Here is a 16,748-nt window from a genome sequence, read left to right as displayed (position 1 = left end):
AGTGTTTTGTAAGATTATTGTCCTGTCCATTTTAGGTATTGGTCACTCCAGCACATTCAGAAAGTAATTTCTAATTAGCCTAAGATACAGTAGATCCTATTGTTCAATAAACAATGGCTTTTGTAGAATTTATAAAATGACTTTTATTTTAAGAGAACTGAAACCTGATTGGCTAGTGTAATTTAGCGCTCTAGTTTCATTCAGGTATGAGGAAACTTTATTAGCACAATGATAGTTGAGGAAGTAAATATATCCGTAAATACCCTGCTGACTCCTGACATTCAGCTGCTGGCCTTGAAATGTTGTGCAGGTTATTTCTGTTTTGCACTCTTGCTGTTAATTGAAGATTTTTAAGAGTTCAAGGTAACACTTTTCTCTTTTTAAAAACTGTTGTTGAAATTGACAGATCTGCATATTTGACTTTTGTAGAGTTTGTTCCTGTTGATGTTTTTAGTTGATTGTAATCATGTACGTCTATGTGGCAGTGTCAGTAACTTCTCTATTGAAGGGCAATATTTGCCCCCTGGATATAATTTTCAGGGGCATTTTTTATGTTTATAAGTGCATGATTTTACTAACCAGATTTTTATGAAAATGTCACCCTTTTACATTAATACTTCAATTACTTTTAATAAATCTTAATTACTGATTTGGAATATTACATTTTACCCATAGAATAACTCATTTTATGCAATGATATAAATAATTAGGCCTAGAATAGAATTAAGAACTATTGAAATTAATATTTATAAAAATAATAATGATGTATTACAAAAAATGGGATGTGTTGCAACTCAATTTAATAAAGATTAATGTAACAACTGCACATAATGTAAGAAGTTAAATGTAATTAATGTCCAAAATGTAATATTTTTCTTAAAACGTAATCAAAATCTGAGCGCATAATGTAAATTGTTACATTATGAACTCTCTGTAGCAACTCATTGTAATCACAATACGTAACAGTTAATGTAAAAGCACACAATGATAAGTGAAGCAATGTTTATAACAATAATTTTCTCTCAACGTTATGAGCACAAAAACATATATATATATATATATATATATATATATATATATATATACATACATATATATATAGTGCAAAATTTAATAGGTTATTACTTTAAGATAAATTTATGCTTATTAGTTACATTTTGAACTCAAATATTTTCATAAAAATGTAATCATTTTGTGATTGTGATCTGCTCCATCATTTTGAGTCGGTTTGACCCAAAAACACATTTTGTGCTTTATGCATTGAATTAAAAAATAAAGCCTCAGCTTTCTGGTTATATAATTATACAATTTCTAATCATTGTCTAGATTTAATAACTTAAATAGTGACTGTCATAAAACACTTTTTTGTGGAAAAAGACTCCCAACAATTTTTTGACATTTGACAGAATTAGCAGATTTATTCAAACACAGGCTACATTAAATAATTTACAGACATCAATCATAGGTAAGTAAAAATATAATGCATATACTGTATATGTACTCTATTATATTCTGCATATATTATTAATGTTTTTATCATTTTAGCAATATGCTCCTCCTCTAGCTAACTAACAAGCTAAGGACATTATGGGACTATCTTTCCAGAGGTAAACATAAGATTAGGTGACATTTATTAGTTATTATAATTAGTAGTGGTATACTTTATGTTAGTATATAGGCAATATATTAGTAGTAATGCAAGGTAGTAGTAGTAGTAGTAATAATAATAATGCATGAACATTTCAATCCATTGTATTTCGTAGGTAAAGACTAGATTTAGATAAAAATGTACTATTGTAAAGGAATACCTGTTTTTTATGCCTTATATTGTTTTGAAAATTATTACATTTTTAAAAACATCTAACAATTTAATACATTTTTCATATTGTAATAACCTATTAGCATGCACTCTTACATAATTACATAATAATTAAACATTATTAACATTTGTTAAATTAAATTTATCACATTTTGTGCAGTTATTACATTATGCTTTATTACATTATGAGTTGCTACAACTTGTCTAAATACAGTTAATAATGTGTAAATAATTTTGTTGAAATAATAATCATAATCAGATGTTACAAATATAAATGTTTAAATTGCAGTGGGTATTTTTGTTGCTTTCAGTGCCCCAAGACCTGACCCTTTTAAGTTGTAGTTCAATAACATTTGCACAATGTATCTGATTTTTTGGGGTATTTTTTCACTTTTATGAGGGCATATTTTTATTTATTTTTTTAAACCAGATTAACAATTTTTTTTATCTTTTATGATAAAACTTTCAATTAAATCAATTCAGTAACATCAGTTCTCTAATTATATCTGATTATAAATTGGAATTCATTCCATCTTACCCATAAAATCAATATTATTAATTTATAACTAGGCCTGGAATAGAATATTAACAACTTTTGAAATAGTTATTAACATTCTATTCAATAATTTAATAAATAAATAAAAAAAAAGGGATTTGTCTAAATACAGTTTATACATTTTAACAAATTTTATAAAATTACTATTATTATTAAAAATTAATAATAAAATAAAAACAGGAAGAAGAAAAAATCAGGATTTTTTTTATTTACCTTCACATTTTACATTTCAGGGTGCGTTACTTTTGTTTAAGTGGCCCAAGCCACTTTTAATTTCTGACCTTGGTATGTGGGTAGTTAAACTGAATGTGACCTTTCTCTTAGGGGCCAAGCATTTAATGCGTCAACTGACATACTGCCATTTGGTGATGGAAGATGCTGGCTTTGAGTTGGAGTTTGACGGTGAGGAAATCTGGCACGTGGATCCTGCAGACTACAGAGTGAGGCAACGCTTACCAGAGTTTGCAGCAGACTGGACCCTTGCCAGCGATCTGCCCTCTCAAGCACACCACTCCATTGGCACTTGCTTCTACAATATTCCTCGCTGTATTGCAGGAGAAAATGATCCACCAGAATCCATTGGTAAGACCTCTAAATGAGAGTAGAAAACCTCATAAAGCCACTTGAATAATTTTTCAATAGTTAACCTTCCTATGGTATTCGGCCATTTTTGACCAAAAACTTTTTCCTCATTTAATAAAAATGGTTTCCTTTATTGGAGCAGTACAAGACTTGGTGACCTTTCCTCCATTTGCCATTTGAACATAAAAAAAAAAAAAAAAATAAAAAAATAAAAACGCGACCGATCATTGAAAATGAATGGGAAAGACCAAAAAACAGAACATTTTTTTTTTTTATCTGTCAAATACAATCAATAAAATTAGCCACAATGCAGAAAAAAACAGACAGAAATTACAGGGTGACTCCAAAACACCCTCAATGCAAAACATGAACTGGTGAGATGAGTACAACATTATATATATATATATATATATATATATATATATATATATATATATATATATATATATATATATATATATAATTAAACAATAAATCAGTCACAATGCTAAACACAAACACTCTGAAATGAAGGGGTGAAACAATAACACATTCACAATTCAGAACACACCCACCTACCCACCCACCCCCACCCCCACCCACACACCCACACCCACCAACACACACACACACACACACACACACACACACCCCACACACACACACACACACACCCACCAACACGCACACACACACCCACACCCACCAACACACAAACACACACACACACACACACACACACACACACACACACACACAGGGCATCAATAAGTGGAGCACTACAGCCATCTTTTGGTCATTGTTGTCATTACAAGTCATCTGTTGTTTTCCAGCTGATGATAGCACAAACACACACACACACACACACACACACACACACTCATGTTGGTTTTGCTATACTTGTGAGGACCCTCCATAGACATAATTATTTTTATACTGTATAAACTATAGATTCTAACCCTACCCCTAAACCTAACCCTCACAGAAACCTTTTTGCATTTTTACATTTTCAAAAAAAACACCATTTAATATGCCATTTCCCTTGTGAGGACCACCCAAAAGGTCCTCACAACCAGAAATGTCCTCACAGAACAGGTTGATTCTCAATACTTGGTCCTCACAAGTATAGCAAAACCTGTATACACACACACACACACACACACATGCACGCGTTTGCAAATAGTAAATTTTTACTATAGAAACTTTTAAATGTTTACTCTGATTCTTCTGTTTTATAGTTTAATCGAATTTTCTGAATTTGCAGGCCAATTCGGTTTCTTGATGATCATTTTCTTGACATTATTATGCATTTACTTTGAGTTATTACATTTTTATGTTTGAAATAATTTAGCGTTAGAAAAATGGTTATTCTGTGTCTTCACTTTGTAACACCATGGTCAGGTTTGATTGCAAGCACGATTACATTAACTGCAAAAACTGACTCTTCAAATCAATTTTAAAATGCTAAACTTTGACAAATAATAGTTTGATCATGTCTAAATATATATCCAAATGCATATCTTGTGGTAAAATATAAAACTGGGTTACAACAAACCATCAGACAACACAGTAAGTGGCTACAGTCATCTACTGGCTGTTACTGGGATGACATGGTTTTCAAGTCATGTTATTTATATTTTGTTCAACAGATGTCAGCAATTGTCTTATTTGTATATGCAAATTAATGTAAAAATTTAGAAATGTACATGTAAATAAGATCAAAATAGCATAAAATCCCAAAAGTAATGCAAAATGTTATTGTTCTTACTTCAGGGAAGAAGAAATGATATCATTATCATCATCAAGAAAATGATAAAAGGAGTTAGACATCTGACCCTTCCGGTCAAAAATGACCATGAAAACCAAAGGGAGGTGTCATTTTTCAATACCATAGGAGGGTTAAAATAATTAAAGGGATAGTTCAAAAATGAAAATTCAGTCATTACTAACATCGAAGCAATTACACACATCACATTTACTGATTTGGGCAGTAACCCCAGGGCGTTTACCCCTGTAATATGTGTATTTGTCTGCTTAATGTCTACTGGCTTTAATCACATATGATGTCTTCAACTTCATGTCTGTCAACAGTTCCTCTGACCTCACTGTTGTATACTAAGAGAGATGTGGAGATCGGTGTTCAAAACACCCTAATCTGTTTTGTGACCGACTTCCACCCGCCACCCGTGAATATCTCGTGGACCAGGAACGGGGAACCGGTAAATGAACTGGACGTCACGGAGACTCAGTATTACTCAAATCCGAATGACTTCAGCTTTCGCATTTTCTCCTACCTAGACTTCTATCCTGAGCAGGGCGACATCTACACCTGCACTGTACGACACAGGGGGCAGGAGCGAGAAATCACACGCTTTTTGGGTGAGTTTGTCCTAGCTGGGGTTGGTCAAACTCTAAAATGACTTTAGTGTGCCCGAGAATGCCAATTTTCCCAGCTAAGTAAAGAGTGTTCATGAACTCATTCTCGTTTCCTATTAATGATAGATCTGTTCTATGGGACGAATGTCATGTTAGGTGTAACCGTCCTAAACAGTAAAAATGTGTCTTTTTTTGTGTGAAAAAGACACATTTTGTTTGATCATTTGGATGATTGAATTCATGATTTGTTTTTACTTGGAAAAATTTGTTCGAAAACTTTTTGGAAATGAACAATTAAGGTGTGCACACTCATGTATTCAAGGTGCAAAGAAAGTTATTTTAACCTTTTACTTGATGGTTACACCACATGACATTTATAAAGACATTATATACATATATATATATATATATTCAGAAAATGCTGTATATGTTTTTCAAAAATGTATGAAATTAAATTGGACACAAAGAGTACATTTCTACAAACTTGACACGTGTTTTAAACTAGATCTTTAAAAGATTTCTCATTTTTATCACTTCAGACAAACTTGTTTGTCAGTGACCCCTATCCGAGCGATTTTCCTAATGTTCGTAATTTTTTATGTGTTTCCCAAAACTGCACTTAACACGAACAAACAAGAACACGTTTTAAAAAATTTTACTAATTCATTATATCCATGTGTAACTTTATAAGTACTTGTAATTTACTTCATTGGGAAATATTTAAAGTTATTTTCTGAAATACTCAACCTAATTAACTACATATTTATATAGTACTTATAGTATAGTATAGTATATACTTCTTTGTTTGGAGTCTGTAGTGCTCATTTAACCCTTCCATGGTCTTATTGGTCAATCTGACCTTTTTGAATATTTAACACTGATTTACATAAACTTAACTTTAGGTTTTCGGCCTGAAACTTCATGACATCCTCCACAGAGATGATCTGCACCTGGCAATGTCATTTTTAAAAATGTCATGTATTTATATACAAAGCTACAAAAAAGTCCTACTTTGCACCTCAGTGTCAAATTGACCCTTTTTTATCTTTAGTTTCAAAAGCTTGTAATAAAGGCTCTGTTTGCTCTATCCCTCTACTTTTTGTCTTAAACCATTCCTCTAGGTGGAAGCAAACACTAGAATTGTTTTTTTCTCTATAACCTTCTATCACAATATAAAGATCTGAAAGGCAAGAGACAGACCAATGTGGTTTGCAACATCCAGTCTTTTTTGAGAAGCCTCACCATAAAATGTTAGAAAAGTTCAAAATGTTATTATAAGTACACTCATACTCATAATTTACAAACACAACCTTCCACTCACACACACACACACACACACACACACACACACACGTTGGTGCAGCTACCTAATGTGGAAAATCTAAGTATCTAAGACTAAAAGTAGGGAGATGGAGCAAACAGAGCCTTTATTACAAGCTTTTGAAATTGAAGATAAAAAATGGGTATATTTGACCCTGTGGTACAAAGTATGGACTTGATCGTTAAGACCATGGAAGGGTTAAATTTATAGTTTCAGTAAAAATGATGGGCTTTTGAAGATCTTTTAAATGTAATTTCTCAGTTTTCCTAATAACATAGACAAATAGCCCTAAAATGTTAATTACTTATTTGTTTATTTGTATTTTTGAAGTAGATTGTATGAAAAATTTGCTTTATGATAGTTGTTTGTATTATATCTAATGATAATACTTGGAAATTTGTTGTCCTATAAGGTCATAATTTTAAAATACAGAAGCTTAAAGGAATATTCCGGGTTCTATACAAGTTAAGCTCAGTTGACAGAATTTGTGGCATAATACTGATTACTACAAAAATAAATTTTGACTCCATCTTTTCTTAAAAAAAAAAAAGCCAAAATCTGGGTTACAGTGAGGCACTTATAATGGAAGTCAATGGGGCCAATCCATAAACGTTACAATACTCACTGTTGAGTTTCAAAAGTTTAGCCGCAAGATGTAAACAATGTGTGAGTTAAAACTAGAGGTCAATCGATAGTGGATTTTACCGATATGATAACTAAGTTGGGCTGTACCTGCCGATAACCGATTAATCAACCGATAGTTTTTAAAATTGATACTGAATGAAAAAATAACACACAAAGTAAAATAACGCTGAACTTTATTACAAAAATAAACAGTACTGACTGAACCATGAAAATGTATTGTACATTTTTAAATGAAATAAATATATAAATATTAATATATATGAACTAATATTCAAATTTTAAAGTCAGCTGATTTTTAAATTGACGTTGTTTCCTTAGTCCACAAGAGGGCGCAATAAATACATAAACCATTCAGCACCGTTATATTATTGCATAGAACATTCCTATCCTGGCTGTTAAAAAAGAGCATTTCATTTTCAACTAATGTGCATAAAATAAATAAATAAATACAAAGTTTTAGTCGGTCCATATTCTCAAATGTTAAGTCAAAAGTAAAATGAGGGGGTAAACGTTTCAATAGACAGTTCACATGGTGTTACACTTGCACTGATTCCTACTACTAAAGACTCAAGCTTCATAACAACAATGAAATACCACATTGTATTTTAATCAGTACAGTTGAATGTAGAGTAGCAATATTTCCAGATAGCAGTGGTATTCGGCTGAAATTGGTGGTGAAGCGGCTCAGAATATGAGCCCAGGCCAGGGGCTGTTCAAACAGACAGAACACAACAGACTGGATCCGAACGTGAGGATCTTGAGACACACATTTCCAAATTGAACTTCTATCCAGAGAAAGCATTTAAACAACTCATTGCTTAATCTGAGAAATGTGTATAAGAGAGCAGTATGCAACGGCCAAAGACCTCCACCAACTGTAAGGGGCTGTTCACACCGAACACTTTTGCAACCATCCATTTATATTTCTATGTAAATGCGCGCTAGACGAACGTCTTTGTTTCCCTTTGTTTTTGTTTATTCAGCATCTCGTGCAGGAGCGCTGTTTTTTATATTAAGTGTCTAAATAAAAAGAACTTTAAAAAACATCTTGAGACACCTGCTTTCTGTTCAGCTGTATTTGTTGCGCTGTGTCTAGCCTTTTTTAGCACAAGAATGTGATCGATCTGATGTCATCGTATTACAGTGAGGATAAAAAAATTTGAATTGAAATCAGATGCGTTTCTGATTTGTTTATACGTTTCTCTCGGCTGCATGAAGATTTTAATTTGCTTTCTCACGTCACTAGCTTTAAATATGCAACTTAGCTGGCTAACGAATGCATAAACGTAACCAGCTGGATATAAACTAATGCAAACAGATGATAATAGATGGTAACAATCGTGACATTTAAACATTTGGGTAGGACATGCGTGCATTTTTGTTTTTACTTTATAATGATATGACAGCGTGTACTGTAGTGTACTGTATACATACCTTTTCATTGTTGATGTTTTAAATCTGCATCTGAAGTGTTCCGCTCCATGCAGAGTGCAGTCTCACGTGTCAAAACAAACACCACAAGGCATCAGTGAAGTGATAGTTTTTATTTCGCCTCTAGAGACCGCTCTCATACTGTATAACGACAGCGGACCTTTCCCAGCCGCTCCAGCACCGGATGCAACAGGGAAAAACTATCGGTGTGGATTTTTGCAGATAACCGATAGTTCCAGAAATCTGTTAGCAGTGCTGATTAATCGGTAAAACCGATATATCGGTCGACCTCTAGTTAACACGTGAAAAAATTGCTAACTAAATTATTTTGTGTTAAGTTACATCCAAATTTATAACTTCTTTACAAAGATGACACAACGCCACTTAAACTACTATTAGTTCAATTTATAACCGCTTTAAGAGATGCACCGTTCTTGGAAATACTGCAATACCAGGTCGATGCATGGACGGAGCAAGCCCCTATTCCAGCTCCCTGATCCCAAAACATTTTTAATGTTATGAATCCCAGATAAGGGACGTATCAGATATTAAACCGATCAGAACAGATACTACACTTGATCTTAGCCAAAAGGCCGAGAAGCAGTTAGGGCTGGGAATCGATTCCAAAAAGAATCAATTCCGAGGCGTTGGGAATTAGAGAAACAAACAAACAAAAAAAAACAAAAACAAAAAAAAACAAGTTACCTAACGTGACAAAATCAACAACAACAATGTAAATAAAACCATGCAAAATGCCACCAGTTTATTCATGCCCCCAGGCTGGTAAGAAGGTAAATGGGACTGCACCACATAAACATTTTGTGTATGCCAATTTAAAATAAAATAAACTTAACAACAGCCTGAAAAAACAATATGAATTTATTTGAATTTTATTCCATTTTAATTCTACTTCCTTAAATTCAAATTCGAATTGCAGTTCTACATCCTTTTTGCTACCTCAATTCAAATTCAGGAATTTAAAGGAATAGTTCACCCAAAAATAATTTCTCACCCTCAGGCCATCCAATATGTATATGACCTTCTGTGTTCATCAGAACAGGATTTAACATTTAGGAAAGTATCCCAGGTTTATAGCTTCATCCAATGCAAGTGAATGGGCACCAATTTTTGATGGTCCAAAAAGCATATTTATGTTTACAGGAAGCAATTTTTTAAAGCTAATAAAATGTTAATTAGCTATACGTTTGGGTGAAAAACTAATTGCTAATTAAAACTGTATTAACTTAAAAAAATTGCTTCCTGTAAACATTCAGTGCCTCTCGTCGCTATCGCGTGATGTCATGACGTTGGTGCGTTCACACGAGAATTCAGATGTTCTGGTGGTGTAATATTTTACATATTTACAAAACTTACAATCGTATATGCACACCAGCAATTATGATGGATAAATAATTGTGTCCTGAGCAATTCTGAGTATATTTAAGGACAATTAGCTAAAACCAACTTTCCTAAAGTTGCATTATTACACTTTAGCATTTTTTTTTTTCTTCCCTTTTCTCCCTAATTTGGATTTCCAATGTGCTTTTAAGTCCTTGTGGTCGCATAGTGATTTGCCTCAATCCGGGTGGCGGGTGGTGGAGTTGCCTCCACATCTGAGACCACCAACCTGCACATCTTATTACGTGGCTTGTTGAGCGCATTACCACAGAGACATAACGCGTGTGGAGGCTTCACGCCATCCACCACGGCATCCACGCTCAACTCACCATGCAACCCACTGAGAATGAACCACATTATAGTGACCACGAGGAGGTTACCCCATGTGACTCTACCCTCCCTAACAACCAGGCCAATTTGGTTGCTTAGGAAGCCTGGCTGGAGTCACTCAGCACACCCTGGGATTCGAACTAACGAACTAGCGAACTCCAGGGGTGGTAGTCAATGTATTTTACCACTGAGCTACCCAGGCCCCCTCATGATTTTTTAAGTAAACATGTTCATTAATTATGTGAAGCCAGTCAAGTTACTGCCATATCTATAGTGCTTTTCACTGTTTCAAAGCCGTCATGATAACAAACAGTCACCCCCTCAGGACTCTATTTCACAGGTGGACTCATTTGATTATGACACCGGATGCATTCTGAAGTCCCTTGGTAGATTTGTAGATGCGCAAATTTTAATTAAGTGTAATATGACTGATTGACTCGGTGCTTGTGAAAAATTGGTTGAATCAAAGATTCAATGACTCACTCATAACACATTAAATATGCTCATTTGTTGCCATCTACTGGCATTACAGGTTTGCAAAAACACTCCATATATATATATGTATATACTGTATATACGATTTTAAAGATATATACATTTAAATTTCATAGCAAAATTCCATTAAATTGAGTAATCTTTAACTAAATTAAACGAAAGATAAAACTTAGATTTACACTGGTGGCCAAAAGTTTGGAATAATGTACAGATTTTGCTGTTTCAGAAGAAAATTGGTACTTTTAATCACCAAAGTGGCATTCAACTGATCACAAAGTATAGTCAGGACATTACTGATGTGAAAAACAGCACCAACACTATTTGAAAAAAGTCATTTTTGATCAAATCTAGACAGCAGCCATCACTCCAACACATTATCCTTGAGTAATCATGCTAAATTGCTAATTTGGTACTAGAAAATCACTTGTCATTATATCAAACACAGCTGAAAGCTATTTGGTTCTTTAAATGAAGCATAACATTGTCTTTGTGTTGCCACAGTATGCAATAGACTGGCATGTTTTAAGGTCAATATTAGGTCAAAAATGGCAAAAAAAGAAACAGCTTTCTCTAGAAACTCATCAGTCAATCATTGTTTTGAGGAATGAAGGCTATACAATGCTTGAAATTGCCAAAAAACTGAAGATTTCAAAGGTGTACACTGCAGTCTTCAAAGACAAAGGACAACTGTCTCTAACAAGGACAGAAAGAGATGTGGAAGGCCAGATGTACAACTAAACAAGAGGATAAGTACATCAGAGTCTCTAGTTTGAGAAATAGATGCCTCACATGTCCTCAGCTGACAGCTTCATTGAATTCTACCCGCTCAACACCAGTTTCATGTACAACAGTAAAGAGAAGACTCAGGGGTGCAGGCCTTATGGGAAGAATTGCAAAGAAAAAGCCACTTTTGAAACAAAAAAACAAAAAGAAAAGTTTAGAGTGGGCAAAGAAACACAGACATTGGACAACAGATAATTAGAAAAGAGTGTTATGGATCTTAACCCCATTGAGCTTTTGTGGGATCAGCTAGACTGTAAGGTGTGTGAGAAGTGCCCGACAAGACAGCCACATCTATGGCAAGTGCTACAGGAAGTGTGGGGTGAAATGTCACCTGAGTATCTGGACAAACTGACAGCTAGAATGTCAAGGATCTGCAAAGCTGTCATTGCTGCACAATGGAGGATTTTTTGATGAGAACTGAAGTAGTTTAAGAAGTTCTGAACATTTTTTCTTTTTCAAATTGTAATAGTCATTTTTCACGTTATTAATGTCCTGACTATACATTGTGATCAGTTGAATGCCACTTTGGTGAATAAAAGTACCAATTTCTTTCCATAAGAGCAAAATCTGTACATTATTCCAAACTTTTGGCCGCCAGTGTACTTAATATTTAATATAATTTAGTTAACTATTACTCAATTCGATCTGATGGATATTTGTTATGAAATTGAAATTTATAAATCTGAAAAATATGTTAATATATATATATATATATTGAGAGAACGGTCACTAAATGAATCTTTTTGTTGAATGAATCGATTTTGTATGAATCTATGTATGTACAGTATCTGTATATACAATGCAAAATTATTGTGGTAGCATTTCAATGTTGTATTTTTATTACAATTACAATATCATTTATAATAAAATGTACAAATCTACAAATTTGTATTTTTACACATTTACATATGAACATGTGTAATGGCTGATTTCAGGTACAAGCTTCTTTTAGTACACAAAACTTGCTTTATTGATTCTGCACATAACACTCGATTATGTGTGTTCACACAGAGGTGAAGCAGGAAGACCCTCGAGAGGTTGAGACAGCAGTGCTGGTGGCCGGGATTGTTGTGGGGTTTCTGGGACTGGTGGCTGGAATTTTTGTGATTGTAATGAGTAAGATGGAGCTACCAGCTGTATGACCATTCACAACTGTCCTCTGCGGCTTCATTCTGTATGAGAAACTGCTTATCCTGTTAGAAATACTGTTGAATACTGCTTTTGGTCCTCAGAGATAGATATAATTCACATCCATTTTTTTTTTTTTTTTTTAATAACAATAAATACACCAAAACTATTAAATAACACAAATGAAAGTATGGGGAATTGTGTAATAATGAAAAAGTAAAAACTATCTTATGTTTACCTTCTTCAAAATGCCCAGCCTTTGCACAAAAATATATTATTGCAATACAATTTAAAATTGTGTATAAATCTTTCTTCAAACATTTAGGCATAAGCCTTCAGACCAAGGTGTTTTGTTAAAGATCATTAAAAGAAATTCAGTCAACATTTAATTGGTACTGTTTGTGCTATGTGTATATGTATATATGTCACATGTATGAATAAACTACAGATTTACTGCAAGGATTCAAATGTATGACATTAATAAGAGGAAATTTAGGTGTTGCAGATGTTTATAATTTGATTATTTGTATTATTTGATTATATATATTAAATTATTTTGCAATTGTATATTATTGCATTACCTGTTATGCAAATTTGTTCATATTTATCTTTTGTAAAAAACATAATGTGAATAAAATACATTCCTAAAAAGTAGTTTGGGCGTAGTGATGTATTCTCTTTGCACACCATTGTATTTTCCTGATCCCCCTGTGTTATTTCCACAGTTTTACTATGATTGCTGTTTGTTCCGGGTTTAAATTATAGATAAATTATTAATAATAAGAGAGTGATACGATTAGATAGTGATGTCTCACATGAAAAGTTGAGTTTTTCCAAAAATCATACAGTCAGGGAGTTGAACTCAACTCGAGAACCGGACTGGTCTGACTCTTTCTATCAACCGGATGATCCGGTTCACAAAGCGGACAGAACGATTGATTAACTAATCAAACTGATTCGGTTCTCGAGTTCAAGTCATTTTTGAACTAAAATGATTTATTAATAATAAATTGATGTTTCGGATGCAGTGGTTCTAGAGTAAACGGCTCACTATAGGGGAAATGTATAAGTGAAAACCTACATTTTGATCTGAAAGGTCATAATGCATCAGAAAACTTGTAATACAGCACACGAGTCATACACTGAAGAAAAACATATTTTGTGGTGAAGTAAATATAGCAGAAAAGATTAAGTACTTTCTACATCAAATAAGTTAATTGAAGTGTGAACTTGAAAATATTAAGTAAATTAAACATTCAAGCATGTACAAATGAATGTTCTAGCTTCTAAATAAATATTATTTATGATTGTTAGGATTGTATCAATCCTAAAGTAGAAAACCTTGTCATATTTATTTGCTAATTTAAGTAAATTTCACTGGTAAATAAAATAAGTAAATTTTACTTAACTTTTTCATGCTGGTGTTCCCAGTATTCCCTGGGCTTGAACAATTAATGAGCTTGCATGGTTTCACTGTTTGCAAGTTTATTCACACCATTTTATTGTTAATTTTGTTGTTAAGTTTGGTAACTTCTTGTTTTGTGCATTCAAGAAGTCATGTGGTACATGATCAAACGTGTCTGTAAGAACAATCAAAATGTGACCACATTTTATTAAGTTTAAGTACCATGTAAAACATTTTTGTAAGCAAAAGGTACTTTATTTAATAAAATATTAAAGTAAAATGTACTCACTCACTTTAATCAATATTATATCATGGGGGCATGGGTAGCTCAGCGAGTATTGACGCTACTACCGCTCCTGGAGTCGCGAGTTTGAATCCAGGGCGTGCTGAGTGACTTCAGCCAGGTTTCCTAAGCAACCAAATTGGCCCGGTTGCTAGGGAGTGTAGAGTCACATGGGGTAACCTCCTTGTGGTCTCTATAATGTGGTTCTCACTCTCGGTGGGGCGCGTGGCAAGTTGTGCGTGGATGCCGCGGAGAATAGCGTGAAGCCTCCACACGCGCTAGGTCTCCGCAGTAACGCGCTCAACAAGCCACGTGATAAGATGCGCGGATTGATGGTCTCAGACGCGGAGGCAACTGAGATTCATCCTCCGCCACCCGGATTGAGGCGAGTCACTACACCACCATGAGGACTTACAGCGCATTGGGAATTGGGGAGAAAATGGAGAGGAAAAAAATACAGAAATGTATATCGTGAAGTAGCTTAGATCTGACTTTATACAATTAAGATTTACTTAGAAAAACTGTGTAAAAACTTGCACAGTAAAAATTAAGTAAATCTTACTAGTTATTATATATATTTTTTTCAATTTATGGACTACTTTTACGGCGTTTATTTATTTATTTATTTCTGGAGCTTCACAGCCACAGTCAGCAAAATAAAAAATAAAAAAATGTTTAAAGCAACTAAAAACATTTTTTTTAATTTATTTATTTTATTTACAGAAAAAAGTCAAATGGGTTTAAAACAAAATGAGGGTAAGTAGGGACACAACTTTCCTTTTTGGCTGAACTGTTCCTTTGAGTAAAGACATTTAAAACACACCTCTAATATCATTTTATCAGAGGTGTGGCAACAGCTTTCTTTTATAGAGAGATATAATGCGCCACATCAAAACAAACCCAGTTAGTGCATTACGATTATGCTGATGCATGCGTTCAGCAGCCTTCACTTCATTTTCTCATTATGTAGTAAGCAGATAAAGCTAATGAATTAATTTACAGCTCGGGCTCTGACAGCACCAGATAAGCATGCACGTGGGGAGAGCAGTACTTAATTGCGTTAATAATCCACCTAGTGGGCTAAAGCACATAACTGGTAATCAGAAGGTTGTTGGTTTGATCCCTACAGCCATCACCATTGTGTCCATGAGCAAGGCACTTAACTCCAGGTTGCTCCAGGGGAATTGTCACTGTAATAAGTTCACTGTTAGTCGCTTTGTATAAAAGTGTCTGTCAAATGCATAAATGTAAATGTAATGATTCCTGACTTTAAGTGCTGCACTCTTTCAGCGTAAAACCCCTCATTAAACAAGACATTCAAGTGGAAGAGGGACTCAATGGAGATTAATGGGCTTGAACTTGTGTATCTTCATTTTACCCTTGCAAAAAAGCATTCAGAGGCAAACTAAAGATCAGATGACATTATACATAAGGTTAGGGGTCTGTTGTAATACCCAACCCTAAATTTGCAATAGCAGTAGTAATGCTTGCCAATTAGGCCTACTACTGAAAACATTGCATAACATGAATGACCCTGACACACGTTTCATGCACTAACATGTGCGAGCCACTAGATGGCACTGTGGTCCTTTAACCATATTTGCATACTTGTTTCACAGTATGTACCTGATTTGACACTAGTAAGCGTAATATATTACTTCAGATTCAAAATCCCAAGGGTACAGTCAATTTTAGTTTTTTTTTTTTTTTTTTTTTTTGTTATAAACCAAAATCTAAAAATCGAAAATGTGGGTCATTTTAAGACAGTGCTGTAAGTTTATGAGAAGTTTATGCTATCTAATGTTAATGATGAAATAACGTCCATACATTATTCAGTGTTCCCGTCTCCCTGCATCATTGAAGTGTCATTAGCGTTTTCTGGTAATAGACACAGCATTGATTTCATGTGCATGTGAACTTTTGAGGTCATACTATAATTATATAGTCTACATTTGGGTGTTTATTGATAAGGATATGGCTGCAGGCAGAGCTCCAAAAAGGGGTGGGAGCCTAACCTACCAGAACAGGTGAAGTGACGCCCCCTTTTGGAGTAACCCCACCCCCATCTGGAATACTCCCACCGCAGCCACGCCCTCTTTGAGAGATTTCGCCCCCATTTGGAGATCTCCGGCCTGTGTTTCTTCAACTTCGGGCACTTTTAACACTGTGGAAAGTAAAGTCTCGTTTTTCCACATACTCACAATTTTTTATATATGT

The 16,748-nt window shown here is 34.1% G+C and overlaps 1 protein-coding gene and 1 non-coding gene across 2 annotated transcripts; one reads left to right on the top strand and one right to left on the bottom strand.

The window, feature by feature from the left end:
* On the top strand, positions 1-12,999 carry LOC127454140 (RLA class II histocompatibility antigen, DP alpha-1 chain-like). The gene is made up of 4 exons (XM_051721127.1): positions 1-363; positions 2,700-2,957; positions 5,028-5,315; positions 12,727-12,999. Exons 2-4 carry the CDS (start codon positions 2,714-2,716, stop codon positions 12,855-12,857), a joined length of 663 nt encoding a protein of 220 aa, XP_051577087.1. The 5' UTR covers positions 1-363; positions 2,700-2,713; the 3' UTR covers positions 12,858-12,999.
* Positions 9,128-9,314, bottom strand: LOC127454670 (U2 spliceosomal RNA). The gene has a single exon (XR_007899587.1). It is a non-coding gene; the product is annotated as a U2 spliceosomal RNA (small nuclear RNA).
* Positions 13,000-16,748: the final 3,749 nt, after the last annotated feature.

Source organism: Myxocyprinus asiaticus, chromosome 16 (genome assembly GCF_019703515.2).
Source record: "Myxocyprinus asiaticus isolate MX2 ecotype Aquarium Trade chromosome 16, UBuf_Myxa_2, whole genome shotgun sequence".
NCBI lineage: Eukaryota > Metazoa > Chordata > Actinopteri > Cypriniformes > Catostomidae > Myxocyprinus > Myxocyprinus asiaticus.
This window is presented reverse-complemented; position numbering and strand designations above follow the sequence as displayed.

Bases quoted from the DNA above. Each gene is read 5' to 3' on its own strand.
- LOC127454140 (XM_051721127.1), top strand. From the start codon at position 2,714: ATGCGTCAACTGACATACTGCCATTTGGTGATGGAAGATGCTGGCTTT. The intron at 2,958-5,027 runs GTAAGACCTCTA...GTCTGTCAACAG, and splicing joins TGATCCACCAGAATCCATTG to TTCCTCTGACCTCACTGTTG. The intron at 5,316-12,726 runs GTGAGTTTGTCC...GTGTTCACACAG, and splicing joins AGAAATCACACGCTTTTTGG to AGGTGAAGCAGGAAGACCCT.